General features: G+C 44.3%; 1 protein-coding gene across 1 annotated transcript in view; it reads right to left on the bottom strand.

The window, feature by feature from the left end:
* The window catches only part of PCCB (propionyl-CoA carboxylase subunit beta), an 83,635-nt gene extending 69,516 nt beyond the window's left edge, over positions 1 to 14,119 (bottom strand). Inside the window, exons 1-5 of the mRNA XM_068545963.1 lie at positions 13,912 to 14,119; positions 11,320 to 11,439; positions 10,259 to 10,327; positions 7,446 to 7,502; positions 5,306 to 5,419 (exon numbers count right to left, since the gene is read on the bottom strand). Of these exons, the coding sequence (XP_068402064.1) occupies positions 5,306 to 5,419; positions 7,446 to 7,502; positions 10,259 to 10,327; positions 11,320 to 11,439; positions 13,912 to 14,097 (546 nt within the window). The 5' untranslated portion in view covers positions 14,098 to 14,119. The remainder of the gene's footprint in view (positions 1 to 5,305; positions 5,420 to 7,445; positions 7,503 to 10,258; positions 10,328 to 11,319; positions 11,440 to 13,911) is intronic.
* Positions 14,120 to 14,478: the final 359 nt, after the last annotated feature.

The raw sequence follows: 14,478 nt of genomic DNA, 5'->3' as shown, positions 1-14,478 counted from the left end.
TTTTTTTAAATATTTATTTATTTATTTATGGCTGTGTTGGGTCTTCGTTTCTGTGCGAGGGCTTTCTCTAGTTGTGGCAAGTGGGGGCCACTCTACATCGCGGTGCGCAGGCCTCTCACTATCGCAGCCTCTCTTGTTGCGGAGCACAGGTTTCAGACGCCCAGGCTCAGTAATTGTGGCTCATGGACCCAGCTGCTCCACAGCACGTGGGATCTTCCCAGACCAGGGCTCGAACCCATGTCCCCTGCATTAGCAGGCAGATTCTCAACCACTGTGCCACCAGAGAAGCCCCTGAGCCCAATTCTTGCATCTCCTCATATCTAGAAAAACACTAAAATCCTTCATGGTGACATCTGCTCCTTGTGACTAGCAGTAACTTTCATGAGACTAGCAGAAAACTTCTACAAAAAATATGTGCTTGATTACATGTTTTCCTCCTTCACCAAAATCACATACATACAGACCTTCCCTCTTACCTCTTTGGAGCAGTTTCTCAGAGCTATCTGGGATGCTGTCTCCCGAGCTGTAGTCCTCATTTTGCCCCAAATAAAACTTAACTCGCAACTCTCACATTGTGCATTTTTTTTTAAGTTGACACAACTTTTAGTTTGTGAACAGTTTTTAAGTCCACAACTCTGAGGAACAGCAAAAAAAAAAAAAAAAAAAAAGGAAAAAAGAACAGAGGCTGAGGGACCTGTGGGAAATCAAATGTACCAACATACACATTATAAGACTATCAGAAGAGAAAGTGTGCTTCTGATGTAAGGATAAGCGTATACATCAATGGAAAAAAGCTGAGTCCAGAAATAAACCCTTATATTTATGGTCAATTGATTTTCTTTCCACCAAAGTGCCAGGACCATTCAGTAGGGAAAGAATAGTCATGTCAATTAATGGTGGTGGGACAAGGATGAATTTGGACCCGACCTCACACCATACTCAAAAATTAACTCAAAAGGGATCACAGACCTAATATAAGGCCAAAAACCTATAAAACCCCATGAAAAAAAACTGAGACAGGCTGGGAGCTGGGACCCTTTGCTGCAGTGCTGCAGTGCTTGCACCTGGACACACCTCTCCTCGAGCAACAAAATACAAGGAAACTACGTGGGACTAAAAATAACTGCATGCAGGTGCAATCAGGGCAAATTCTGGACAAAAGATACAAAGAGACCAAAAAACGCAACTGCCACTTTTGAAGAGCCCGGAGCTAAAGCAAGGCACTGCACATGCCCCCTGCACACAACACCACCTAAAGGGTGGGCAGACCACCTAAGCCACCCCTCCAGCCCGACTCCCAGACACACCCCTACCCTCACCCCATGTAATGAAAAAGCTCGCCTGCACCCCCCTCAGTGAGCAAGCAAGCAAGGGAACCTGTTGTTTGTTCTCACTCCCTCCTGCTGCAGCAGGGGCCCCAATAAAGCCTTGCCTGAATTTCTTGTCTGGCCTCTGACCAATTTCTATTGATTAAGGAGGCCAAGAACCCTGGTTGGTAACAAAACCACTAGACAAAATCTTCATGACTTTGTATTGGGCACAGTTCTTGTATGAGAATAAAAGCATGACCTACAAAAGAAAAAAACTGATAAACTGGACTTTAAGATTTAAAACTTTTGCACTTAAAATGCCACCATTAAGAAATAAAAAGCCACAGGGACTTCCCTGGTGGCGCAGTGGTTAAGAATCCGCCTGCCAATGCAAGGGACACAGGTTCGAGCCCTGGTCCAGGAAGATCTCACACACCGTGTAGCAACTAAGCCCGTGTGCCACAACTACTAAGCCTGTGCTCTAGAGCCCGCGAGCTACAACTACTGAGCACACATGCCACAATTACTGAAGCCCGCGTGCCTAGAGCCCATGCTCCGCAACAAGAGAAGCCACCACAATGAAAAGCCTGCGCACCACAACGAACAGTAGCCCCCACTCCCTGAAACTAGAGAAAGCCCACACACAGCAATGAAGACCCAACACAGCCAAACATAAATGATAAATTAATTAATTAAAAAAAAAATAAAAGAAATAAAAAGCCACAGACTAGTAAAAAAATATTTGAAAATCATATATCTGACAGAGGACTTGTATCCTGAATGTATAAAGAACTCTTACCCAAAATCCAATTACAAAATGAGCAAAAGATCTGAAAAAACATTTCAGCAAAGAAGATATACAAGTGACTACCATGTACATAAAAAGATACTCAACAGGGTTAGTCAGATGGGAAATGCAAATTAAAACCACAGAGAGAGGGCTTCCCTGGTGGCGCAGTGGTTGAGAGTCTGCCTGCCAATGCAGGGGACATGGGTTCGAGCCCTGGTCTGGGAAGATCCCACATACCGCAGAGCGACTAGGCCCATGAGCCACAACTACTGAGCCTGCGCGTCTGGAGCCTGTGCTCCGCAACAAGAGAGGCCACGGTAGTGAAAGGCCCACGCACCGCGATGAAGAGTGGCCCCCGCTTGCCACAACTAGAGAGAGCCCTCGCACAGAAACGAAGACCCAACGCAGCCATATATAAATAAATAAATTAATTAAAAAAAAAAAAAAAACACAGAGAGATACCACTACTTACCACTGAAATGGCTATAATGGAAAAGATTGACAATACTACGTGTCAACAAGGATGGGGAGAACCTGAAACCCTCAATTACACTGCTTGTGGTAATATAAAAGGGTACAGTCACTTTGGGAAAAAATTTGGCAGTTTCTTAAAAAGTTATACATAAACTTACAATGAAACCGAGCAGGACCCTGTGAGGCCCTCCCAAGTACAAAAGCCTTTCTGTGTCCCCCATTTCTTGTTTGTAGGAAAAAGGTTTTAGCCTCCTAGACCTTCCCTGAGTTCCAAAGGACAGACTCAAATAGTTACTAATTAGGGGATTGAGGGAATGCAGAAAGAAATAATAGTGTGGCATGGGGCCTGGGCCTGGTTCCTCCTCAGAGGATGTGCATAACAATTTGATACATATCTCTGAGTTCTTCTACAGGAACTCAGGTCCCCTGAGCACAAGCATGCGGACCCCAGACTGGTTGGAACCGGAAGGCTGATGACTGAGATTCCTGAAACACCACCCTGCTACCTCACCACCAACCAATCAGACACACACACCCTGCTACTCCCCTCCCTCACCTTCCCCTTAAAAACTCTTCCCTGAAACCCATGGAGGAGTTCAGGTCTTTGCTTGGCCCTACAATAAACTTTTCTCCGCTCCAGTCTCTGACATTTCCATTTGTTTGGCTTCACTGTGCATTGGGCACAAGAACTTGGGTTCAATAATTTGATCCAACAATTTCACTCTTAGGAATCTACTCAAGGGCTATGAAAACATATGTCCACACAATGAGTTATATACAAATGTCCATAGCAGCATTATTTATGATATTCAAAATGTAAAAACTACCCAAATGTCCATCAACTACTGGATGGATAAACAAAATATGGTATATGTATATAATATTATTCAGCAATAAAAACAAACCACTGATACACAGTACAATATGAATGAACCTCAAAAACATTATGTTAAGTGAAGAGAGATGAAAAAACTGTAGAGGCAGAAAGCTGATCAGTGGCTACCTAGGGCTGGGTAGGAATTGACTGAAAACAGGCAGGAAGGATCTTTTTGGAGGGAAACATTCTAAATTGTAGACTGCGGGGATGGTTGCACAAGTTTCTTAAAAATCGTTGAAATGTATGCTTACAATGGATGGATTTTATGCTTCGTAAATTATACCTCAATAAAGCTGTTTTAAAAAAAATCAAAAGTCATAGAAGACAAAAAGAAATTGAGGAAATACTCCAGATTGAAGGAGATTAAAGATATATGACAACTAAAGGCAGTACTTAATCCTGGATTGGGGGGGGAAGGGTGGGGAGGGGGGATAACTATAAAGGCCGTTATTAGGATCATTTGATGAAATATGAATAAGGACCACGAATAAGAATAATACTGATGAATCAATATGAAGTTTCCCAATTACTGTACTGTTTATATAAGAATGTCCTTGTTCTTAGAAAACATACAATGAAGGATTTAAGAGATAAAGGAGGCACAATCTCCAATTTACTCTCAAATGTTTCAGAAAAATATAACGTGCAAATATGTGCATACGGAGAGAAAATGATAGAGCAAACAGGCAAAATGTAAACAACTGGTGAATGTGGGTAAAAGACATACGGGAGTGCCTTTACTCCCCAGTGGGCTATCCCCAGAGCTCAAGTTTAAAGATTAAAAAGTAGGTTTAAGATCTACAAAGTGGCTTCTCAACGAACACAAGTACTCCCACAACTACCAGAGTATCGTACACAAAGCAAACACACATTTTTCTGACTGATCACGAAGGGCAGTGGCAGGGAATAAAACCCTCATAAGCCTGCAGGCCAGGGGATGTGATGGCAAGAACAGCTGGCCTGATTAGAAACAATGTCTGCCTGTCTCTGTCCTTTCTTCCCTCCCCTCCCTGGAAATGCTGATCTGTCCCTTCTCTCAAGTTTACATCTGGCAGTATCTCTCCCTCACCCCAACCTCCCTTACTATACTCTCACAATGCACTTCCTACTTCAAATAATGCATTTAATGCTTGTGTTTCTTTTCATTTCTTTCTCTTTTAGTCTGTAAGAAAGCAGATATCTGAAATGATGTTCACCAAATGCTTCTGAATGGTGGGATCTCGGGTGATGGTGGGATTTCTTTCTTCTTTGTACTACAGCTTGAACTTTGTATAATGATCTTGTAATGTCTTAACCAAAACAAAACAAAAAACAAAAAACATTGCTTTTTTTAAAACTGTTAATTCTATAGATACATGTATATGTATAACTGAATCACTTTGCTGTGCATCTGAAACTAACATAACATTGGTCATCAACTATACTCTGATATAAAGTAAAGTTAAAGTAATAATAAAATTCCTAATTTTTAGCAAGTCAGTTCATTTTAATCTTTTATATTCCCTCCTCCTTGCTTTTGAAAAAAAAAAATATTTAAGTGATTTTCCCTTCTGAATAATCTTTAATTTTGTTTTCCCCTATAAGTATCAGTGGCCTCTATGAAAGAAAAAGAAAGATAACCCTCCCCACCTTATCAGTTCCCCCGACCAGGGATTGAACTGGGGCCACAGCAGAGTCCTAAACACTAGACCACCAGGAACCCCCATCTCTCTTGCTTTCCATCCACCCTTCATGCCACCCCAATGACACAGGAAGGAGCTACAGGACACAGTGAGGTAAGATGGGGAAGCTCTGACCAGGACGCAGCTTAGAGAACTCTCTGTACTCTTCCATTCTCTATTAACGGTTTCTCACCAGAAAGATGTCTGCGTAGCCAGCCAAAGACTCTACTCCCTCTTGGATCCGTGCTCCTCCAGAGTCATTCAGTCCAATCACCGGAGCCCCCACTGTCATGGCTTGGTCCATGATCTGAGATAGCAGAAAAATCTTTTGTGAGACAACTGATCCTGTTATGAAAAACAGCATTTACAAAGCACCATGGTGGTTTTCTGGAAAATGTTCTGAGTGTACTTTTCAAAACAGGAGTCCATAACACTGGCTCCATTCCACATGATGATTGGGTACCTCGTGGAAGACAGAAAATCAGATATTTAAACCGCTGATTAAAGCCCCCCAAGCAGCCAAGAGCCAAAGCACTTCCCATTTGCAGGGGCGAAGACTGTTCATGGCAACCATTTCTAGAGCCTCAGGCCCAGGCTGTAATATTTTTTCAGCCTGGGCCTGAACAAAATAATATTTTGAACTGATAGACAGAATGGCAAAGCAGTATTTTTGTGAAAGTAAATGTGGACCCATCTATTAACTGGAGGCCAGGCCCAGGCCTTTTACTTCTAATAAGACAGATTTTCCTCATGGGTCAGTAGTTGACAGCCTAATGAGCAACATTTCTAACAGTCCTTGAGAATTTACAAAGCACTTTCACTTCCATTATCTCATTTAGCAATCACAACAGAGGCAATAAGAAGAGGAAATTAGGAAGGTTTAAAAGTTTAGTGATTGGCCGAAGGTCTCAGGAGTAACACACGACAGGACCACACCGAGAAGCCAGGTATTCCATTACACAGGGAAGCCCTGCCCAGCTACTAAAAGTCAACTCTACCTTTATTCCAAAACTCCCCAAATATGATCTACACTTTTATTCACCACCAGAGCATCTCATCTGTAGCAGCATTTTTTAAACACCATCACGTAATCCTTGCACTGCTTTTTTAGTACCTGGATTCTCCACCTAGACCATGGGTTCTTTACTTGGGGTCCTCAGAGCTGTAAGGAGCCTGTGAGTAGATTTCAAGGAGTCCATGAACTTGGAAAATTTTACATTTTATTAACCACAGCAGTATTAGAAATACCTGTGACTTTGTCATTAATAGAAGCCACAGATTTTTATGCCACATTAAAGTTGCTGCAAATATCTTTTTTTTTTTTTTTGGCCACATCGCACGGCATGTGGGATCTTAGTTAACCTCTGGACCACCAGGAAATTCCCACTTTCTGGTGGGTCCCACTTTCTGGCAGATATCTTGAAATATTGTTTTCAACTCATGCCAACTTTGAAATTATAGCAGTTTATCCACTGCTAAATCTCGTTATTTAATTCATTAATAAGGAAGCATATATATTACAAATGTGATTTTTTAATTTTCAATCTCTTGTAATCCTACATTTTACTTTATGCATGTGTAAAAATGAGGGTCCAGGGACTTCCCCAGCAGTCCAGTGGTTAAGACTTCACCTTCCAATGCAAGGGGTGCAGGTTCAATCCCTGGTCGGGGAGCTGATATCCCACATGCCTCATGCCAAAATACCAAAACATAAAACAGAAGCAATACTGTAACAAATTCAATAAAGACTTTAAATTTTAAAAAAATATAAAAAATGCGGGTCCGGCTTCACCAGCCTGCCAAAGGGATCCATGCTACAAAAAATGTTAAGACCTCCTGCCCTGGACTGAAGGCACCTTCAGGTCAGCACCACATCCTGCACACCTCTGCCCCACCCCATGTGACTGATAAAAGTATTGAGTTTGTTTTCAATATTAAATACTTACTTTGGGGGCTTCCCTGGTGGTGCAGTGGTTAAGAATCTGCCTGCCAATGCAGGGGACACAGGTTCGAGCCCTGGTCTGGGAAGATCCCACATGCCGCGGAGCAACTAAGCCTGTGTGCCACAGCTACTGAGCCTGCGCTCTAGAGACCGTGAGCCACAACTACTGAGCCCGTGTGCCACAACTACTGAAGCCCATGCGCCTAGAGCCCACGCTCTGCAACAAGAGAAGCCACCACATTGAGAAGCCCGCGCACCACAACGAAGAGTAGTCCCTGCTCACTGCAATTAGAGAAAGCTCGCACGCAGCAACGAAGACCCAACACAGCCAAAAATAAAATAAAATTTTTTTTAAAAAAAGAAAATTTATAAAAAATAAATAAATACTTACTTTGCAGATCTTTTGGGCATGTGCTCCGGACAGGCTGCCTCCAAAAACTGTAAAATCCTAAAAAGAAAACAAATCAAAAAATAATATGGAGTGACTAACCAGAGATGAAGACCCAATAGGAGGAGGAAATGGAAAATTCATAGATAAAAGTTTTTAAAGGATTTTCAGAAGTTTAAAAGATTAGGGGAAAAGTGTGACATAAAGTATTCCATAGAATGAATAGTGAATAAAATGTCTTAAAAGGAGTTCATGTAATGTGAAGAGCAAAAGACCTAGTCTTTGTATACAAAAATGACTTGTAGCTCTGAGGGAAGGAAAACTTTTCAGGCAGAATTAACCAAAAAAAATCAGATTCTATGGAGGTCAAACAGACATTTCTATTACTAGGAAATATCTGCTATTTTGACAAAGGAGGTGAAAGAAGTGAATCAGAGTCCTCACTGCTTCTTCTTGCTTCTGGATTTTCATTACCTTCTGATATAAAAAGCTTCTTGCAGGAATAACCTCCTTCCTAAACTCCCATCAAAAAGATAGTAGGGAATTAAAAACACATTCAGCCCATGAGGACAAAAAAAGGAAGAGGAAACAACAGCAGAAGAGAGTGAACAAATGAGGGAAGTGAAAGCACAAGAATATCTGACTTGGAGCAAATGGAAGCCTTTACACCTGCAGAGGGAGTAACCACAGGAGGGGACAGCCCAGGAACTACAGAAAGTGCAGTGGAAAGCAGACTGACAGAAGTCTGTGTTGGGAGCAGTTAGACCCCACAGGGCCTCTTCTTCACCTGGAGAGGAGAAAGGAGGTTTACTCTCTAAAGAGACTTAACCAGAGGGCTTCTGGAGTCACAATCCCCAGGCACAAAAGGCAGCAAAGGCAAGGCTGAAAACAGGTGAGATGCCTAATCTGTACAGTGAATGATGAGCCACTGCTGGCCCTTCCTTCCTCCCACCCACCTCCCCCAGAACACATCTAAAGCCAATTTATCACACAAAAGACTGCGACTGCTTCTCTGGAAAAACAGAAGCTCCCGGCAGAAAAAAATGCCTGCAGATGTTAACATTTGGGGGATCACTACAAAAAAGCTGACCCATCACTCCTCCCCCGCAGTATCCTTCAGGGCCTACTTCACATACCCCATTTTCCCTAAAGCTTTCCTGGATCTGGATGTGATCTTCCCTTGTCCTGAGCCCATGGCACTTGCCCAGAACCTCTCACCGGCTATCGGTAACTGTAGCCACTCCTGTTCTGCCCCATTCTACCTACAAAATGATTAGCTTCTCCAGGGCAAGAACTGTCTCAGTCATCTCCACCTCCCCCTCACTCCCACCCAAACCCACGGGCGTAAGAGGTGCTCCAAAGCATCAATTCAATGAATTTTTGTTATCTCCTTATAATAGTTAAGGGAACATCGTGCCCAGAAAGCACAATAGCCTTCTTTGTTCTAGCTATCTTACTAATGGTTCCTTCTATACAATTCTTTGCCTAGCTCTCATAAATTACAAAAGAGAGATGATCCCTTCTAGTTAGGCATTCGGCAGACCCATTTAGAACACAGTTTTAAAATATTTTAAAAGTAATTCTATTAGCAAATGAGTACTGTCTAAATAAATCTTAAAATAATCAAGTATAATTATTTTACTCTCAAACCCGGAAAACGTTCTAGGTTCCTAAATAAGCTCTATACCTTTAAGATCTGTAAAAGAAACTAAATATTTAGAATTATATACATATTTCCAACTCTCAGTGGAGAAAAAAAAATCAAACAAAAAATAGTATACAATATGTTCTTTGTGTTAGTTTTCTACTGCTGCTGTAACAAATTACCACAAATTCAGTGGCTTGAAACAACACATATTCATTATCTTACAGTTCTGTAATTTAGAAGTCCTACATGGGTCTCAGTGAGCTAAAATCAAGGTTAGCAGGGCTATGCTCCTTTCTGGAGGCTCCAGAGGAGAATCTGCTGTCTTATCTTTTCCAGCTTCTAGAGACCATCTATTTACATTCCTCACCTCATGACCCCCTTCCTCCCTCTTCTAAGCCAGCAACAGCAGACCAAGTCCTTCTCACATAGCATTACTCTGACCTCCCCTTCTGCCTCTCTCCCACTTTTAAGGGCCCTTGTGATTACACTGGGCCCACCTGGATAACCCAAGCTATTCTATTTTAAGGTCAACTGATTAGTAACATTAGTTCCATCTGCAAGCTTAATTCCCCTTTGTCAGGTAAAATTACATATTCATGGGTTTCAGGGATTAGGATTTGGATATATTTGCAGGCCATTATTCTGCCTACTACATTCTGCCTACTCCATACATCCTATGGTGTCCGTGTGAAGAAACTGTATGTCTTGATGCAGCCTAACAAAAATTGTTTGAACTCTTTCATGAAAGCCTAAAACTCAAGGGGCCTGTGGCTCTGAAAGTCAAATGCCCTCTACCCAAGCTGCATCCGCTGCACTCCCTCAGGTCCACACAATCTGCCCAGGACACGGCTGCCCTCCCGGCACGCACCCAACATGCCAAGAGGAATCTCATTCACTTGGATAAACTCCTGGTTCCTGGGACTTCTTAGATGACTACTGCCCTGTGATCCTCCCCCAAACCGACTAAGGAGTCTTTCTCCCTAATTAAAAACACCCTATTACATTATAATAGTGTAATACGCTGGACATACGCACTAAGAAACAAAGTAATTCCCTCACCTGCCCCAACTACAGGCAAGTTTTCATTCCCCAGGACTGTTTTCTTCTCACATATTTTGTTCCTGGCTCTGCCCTCGAGGAAACCTCAGCCAATTAGAGTATGAAATACCTGACTGAAGACATAAACCAATCTTCCATTGATTCGGCCCCGTCCAGTGACCACACTGTCTCCAGGAAACTACCAGAAAAATAGAAAAATAAAAGTTAAAAAAACCAAATACTTCTCTTAATTAATTTCTCAGTTATGCCCCAAGGAAAGACTCCCCCTAAAAAAAAACTACACCCCAAATTCCTTAAAATTCAATATGAATAAAGAACATGAAGGAATCCCCGCTTCCCCCCTCAGCTCTGCAACAGCAAGCATTGGGCTACTGCTTCATCAACAGAACACTGTAATCTTGGGCCTTACCCTCCTTCCTAAAAGCAGAATAATCAAGGGACCCCCTAGGGATGCCACTACCGAACGCTCACAGGAGGAAGGAGAATATATAACAAAACATGGCAACTTCTACAGAGCCACACATCCCACCCCCAAACCTTAAAAAGGCAAACCTATCATTTTGCTCGGAATTCTGACAGTCACTGTGTGGCCCATAATGGCTCAAATGGAGCCAGCAAGTTTAGTGCCAAGGTTACAAATCTTTGATCATAGTCTTGAAAATAAATGAACCAAAAGAGAGTCCAAAGAATTCTGTGCACCATGGAGAACACCCAACTAAAGGAACAAGTGTTGGTAACTCTGACCTCCAAAACTCCAAGGCATAAACTTAAAGTATGTCAAAAGAGGCGACTGATTAGCCTTTAGGGGTCCCTGGTGCCTAGGCAGACCAGAACACAATCAAAAAAAATTCTCAACTCTCCTTCTAAGTTTGTCATTCTATACCAGCAAGAACTGTGAACCCACACCGGAGCCCTGGGAGCTGGGCCAGAGTCACCCTGCACAAGGTATGAGTAGTGCACCCACATTCCTTCATCTGTAGACAAAGTTGAGTGCGGAACCTGGAGGCCCCAGCAGTGCTTCTCAAGAGGCACTTCTGCAATTCCAGGGCCCCACACTTGAAAATGTTTCAATGTATCCTGAAAGGACTTCATTAATCTAGTGTGTCGAACTGCAGGGCCACAGCTGGTAAGTGAAACCTGAAGGCTTGCACCACCACTGTGAACAGATACCTTATTCTTATCAGCAGCCATTCCAAAATCTGCACATCTGTGTTCCACAAACATGTCGCTCTCAACAAAACTGCCGGGGTCCAGCAAGAGACTGATCCGCTCTCTGGCCGTTAGCTTTCCCTAAAATGCAACAAAAATCGCTCAGTGATGTCATCATAGACAAAAGTCAGTAAGCGAGGAGTGCTCATCGGAGGACCAGGAGGACTAGTTTTTGCCTTCACCCCATGTGAAAGCCTCTATTCCATAAACCTGCCCAAGAGAAAGGTGTTATCAGTAGAATTCAGCCAGTAAGGAAATCAGGGCAGACCGGCTGTTCCAGGAGCCACTAACTGTGGAAGCAAATTAAGGGAGTAGGAGGAAAAGGCAGAGAGGAGAAGTGGGGGTAAGGAGAGGCTGACCCTGGAACAAGATAACGAGTTCTACAAACATTTACTGGAGACCCAAGGAGCAGTAAAAAGGAGAACGGAGAAGCAGGAGATAGAAAACTAAAGCAGGCTTCACGAAGGGTCTGAGGCTACACCCCCAGGTTCACAAGCTTCTTCTAAGGAACCCCACAGAAGCTCACCTCACTAGGGTCCAGCCCCAAGGACACTTCCTGGTTCTTCTCCTGCCTCCTCCAGGGTCTTCTCCTACATTGGAGGCCCTGCTTAGGGACCCTACCCGTGACAGTGACTCTGATACACAGACAACCCCACAGCAGAGAGTGGCTTAGTAGAAAAAGAGTGGGACAGAGAGTGCTAAAGAGCTCACTTGAGAGGAGTTAAAAAGTGGTTCTTGGAGGGGGTGAGGTTGGAGACCTCAACCTGTCAAGAGCCTCCATTGCTTGGGCTCCCAAACCCTTAGACCAAGACCAATAACCAGGCCCACTGTCTATCCCCGATCCCTGTTAAAAAAAAAAAAAAACACCTCTAACTAGCTATATTTTCCCCTTAAGAAGGAAGCCAATGCCAGTGAGGTGGTATTAAAACAAAAAGGTAATCTTCTACACTACTGTGAAAAATAAGTTTTCAAGAAAGCAATTTGGCAACATATATCAGTGTTAAAAATATTCGTATCTTTTGACCCAGTAATTCCATTTCTGGGAATCTATCCTATGGAAGTAGTCCAAATATTGTGTAAAAGGGTATGGAGTACGAGATTTAAACCAAGTAAGCCTCCTGACTAAGTCAGCCTTGGCAAAAGAAAAACAGTTTCTGGAGGCTCCATCTAAATCCAGTAAGATCCGTCTGGAAATGGGTGGGATGATGTTCCAGGGAGGGATTGAGCCATGGGCCCCAACAGAAAGAGTGCAGGGAGCACTGACAGGCCTTTCCAGAGGATAATCTAAAGTTCCCTCACAGAACTTCCCTGGAGGTCCAGTGGTTAAGAATCCCCGCTTCCACTGCAGGGGGCACCCGTTCGATCCCTGGTTGGGAAACTAAGATCCCGCATGCCAACTAAGATCTCGCATGCCGCTCAATGCGGCCAAAAATAATAATAATAAAGTTCCCTCACCCCAGACACTGCCACCCCAGGGACCTCAGGGGAGGGAGGAAAAGCACTCCGGGCACCACACACTGTCAACCAAATTTACATCTCACTCCCAAATGGCAAAAAGGAACTGTCACCTTCAGGCTCTTGTCAAATGGGCATTTACAACATCTAAGTTAACACTCAAATTAGAGTTAATAAAGGGCCAGAGCAAATGTCCTCACTAAAGACCCCACTACCCCCACGCCTGTAAATTTATGCCTCAGTGTCCTTCACCTCTAAAAATTTCACTTTTGCATCTTCCAGGTTGGTTATTTAACCCATCCAGCACATCAGGCCAGACTCACACGTGTCCGGGACGCACTGAGCGAGCCTCGTTTCAAGTCCCAAGTCACCGATTTGGGCCTCGCAGTACCCCGGGGAAGTGGGTGGCAGTGCCTCAGCTGCTCACTCCAGCCAAACTCTCAGAGTAACCTGAGCACCCCCAGGAAAAAACACCTGCTTCCGAAGGTGTCTTTCCTACCCAGCAAGCACGCTGACACCCTAAAGGAGGTTCGGCTGGCATTCGGGGGGCAGAGTTTCCACAAGTTCCCTGCGCACACCACACAGCCACCCCAGACGAATGTGAGTTTGCCCATGTAACTTCCCCTGCCAAACGCCTTGATTTTCCTGCTTCCATAATGGAGCAAGAACCTACCACCACTCTTTCATGGGGCATGAGAAGAACAAGGTTTTTTTTTTTAATTAAGTGCCTATCATTGTTTCACTGTCTTATTCCAGTAAGATTACAAGGGGAGAATTATTACCATCTTCTATTTAGAATAAGTTGACTCCAAAGGAGTAACTTGTCCAAAAGTTCATAGTTGTTAACTGGTAAGCAGCTGGAGCCCAGCCAGACCCGTCTAAAATTCCAAAGGGAAAGCAGACAGTGACAAAGCACAACGGTGCTTGTCCTGATTTTACCTGCCCCAGTGAAAGGAAACAGGTTCACAAGGTGAAGATCCTCGGCTCCGCCCCGCCCCTCGCGGCATCGCGCGGATTGGCTGGGAGGCCCCGTACGCCGCGAGCCGCGCACGCTGTGATAGGTCGCGACCGCCGGAAGCGGGCTGGCCTAGGACTCACTCGCTTATGCTGCGCGTCGATGCGGCGCTGCCCTCCTCCCAGTAGTGCGGCTTGACGCTTGTTCTCGATGCGCTCATTAACAGAGACAGGCTGGGTGCACACGCTGCGCACCGCGGCCCGGAGACTGCTCACTACAGCACTGAGCCTGATTCCGGGTGCCGCCACGCGCATTGCCGCCGCCGCCATTTTTGCTTTACCAGCGCACCTGAGTGCGCATGTGCGTTGTTTGCGCACCGCGGGGTCTGCGCCTGCGCAGCGTCGGCGGGACGTAGGGAGCCTGTGGGCTGGAATGCGGAGCGCGTTTAGCAGAAAGGCAGGAGAGTTCGAGACCGGAGGCTGCGCTAGGGCGTCACCCTGAGATGTGTGGGCCTGGTCAACCGATATTGTGCCCGCCAGGCTGCACAGAAGAGCGACTTAGCCCTTGCTTTTCTCTGGCTACCTAGACCCCTAGTTTTGTCCTCCCACTTTCTTTAGAAAATAAAGTTAACCAACGTTTGTTGAACACTGTACCAAGTGTTGCTTTAAGCATTTACCTGCATTAGCTTACTATCCTGATTTCACAGATGT

The sequence above is a fragment of the Eschrichtius robustus genome, chromosome 6 (genome assembly GCF_028021215.1).
Source record: "Eschrichtius robustus isolate mEscRob2 chromosome 6, mEscRob2.pri, whole genome shotgun sequence".
In the NCBI taxonomy this organism is placed as follows: domain Eukaryota; kingdom Metazoa; phylum Chordata; class Mammalia; order Artiodactyla; family Eschrichtiidae; genus Eschrichtius; species Eschrichtius robustus.
Note: the sequence above shows the minus strand (reverse complement) of the source record. Positions and strands in the feature narration are given on the sequence as shown.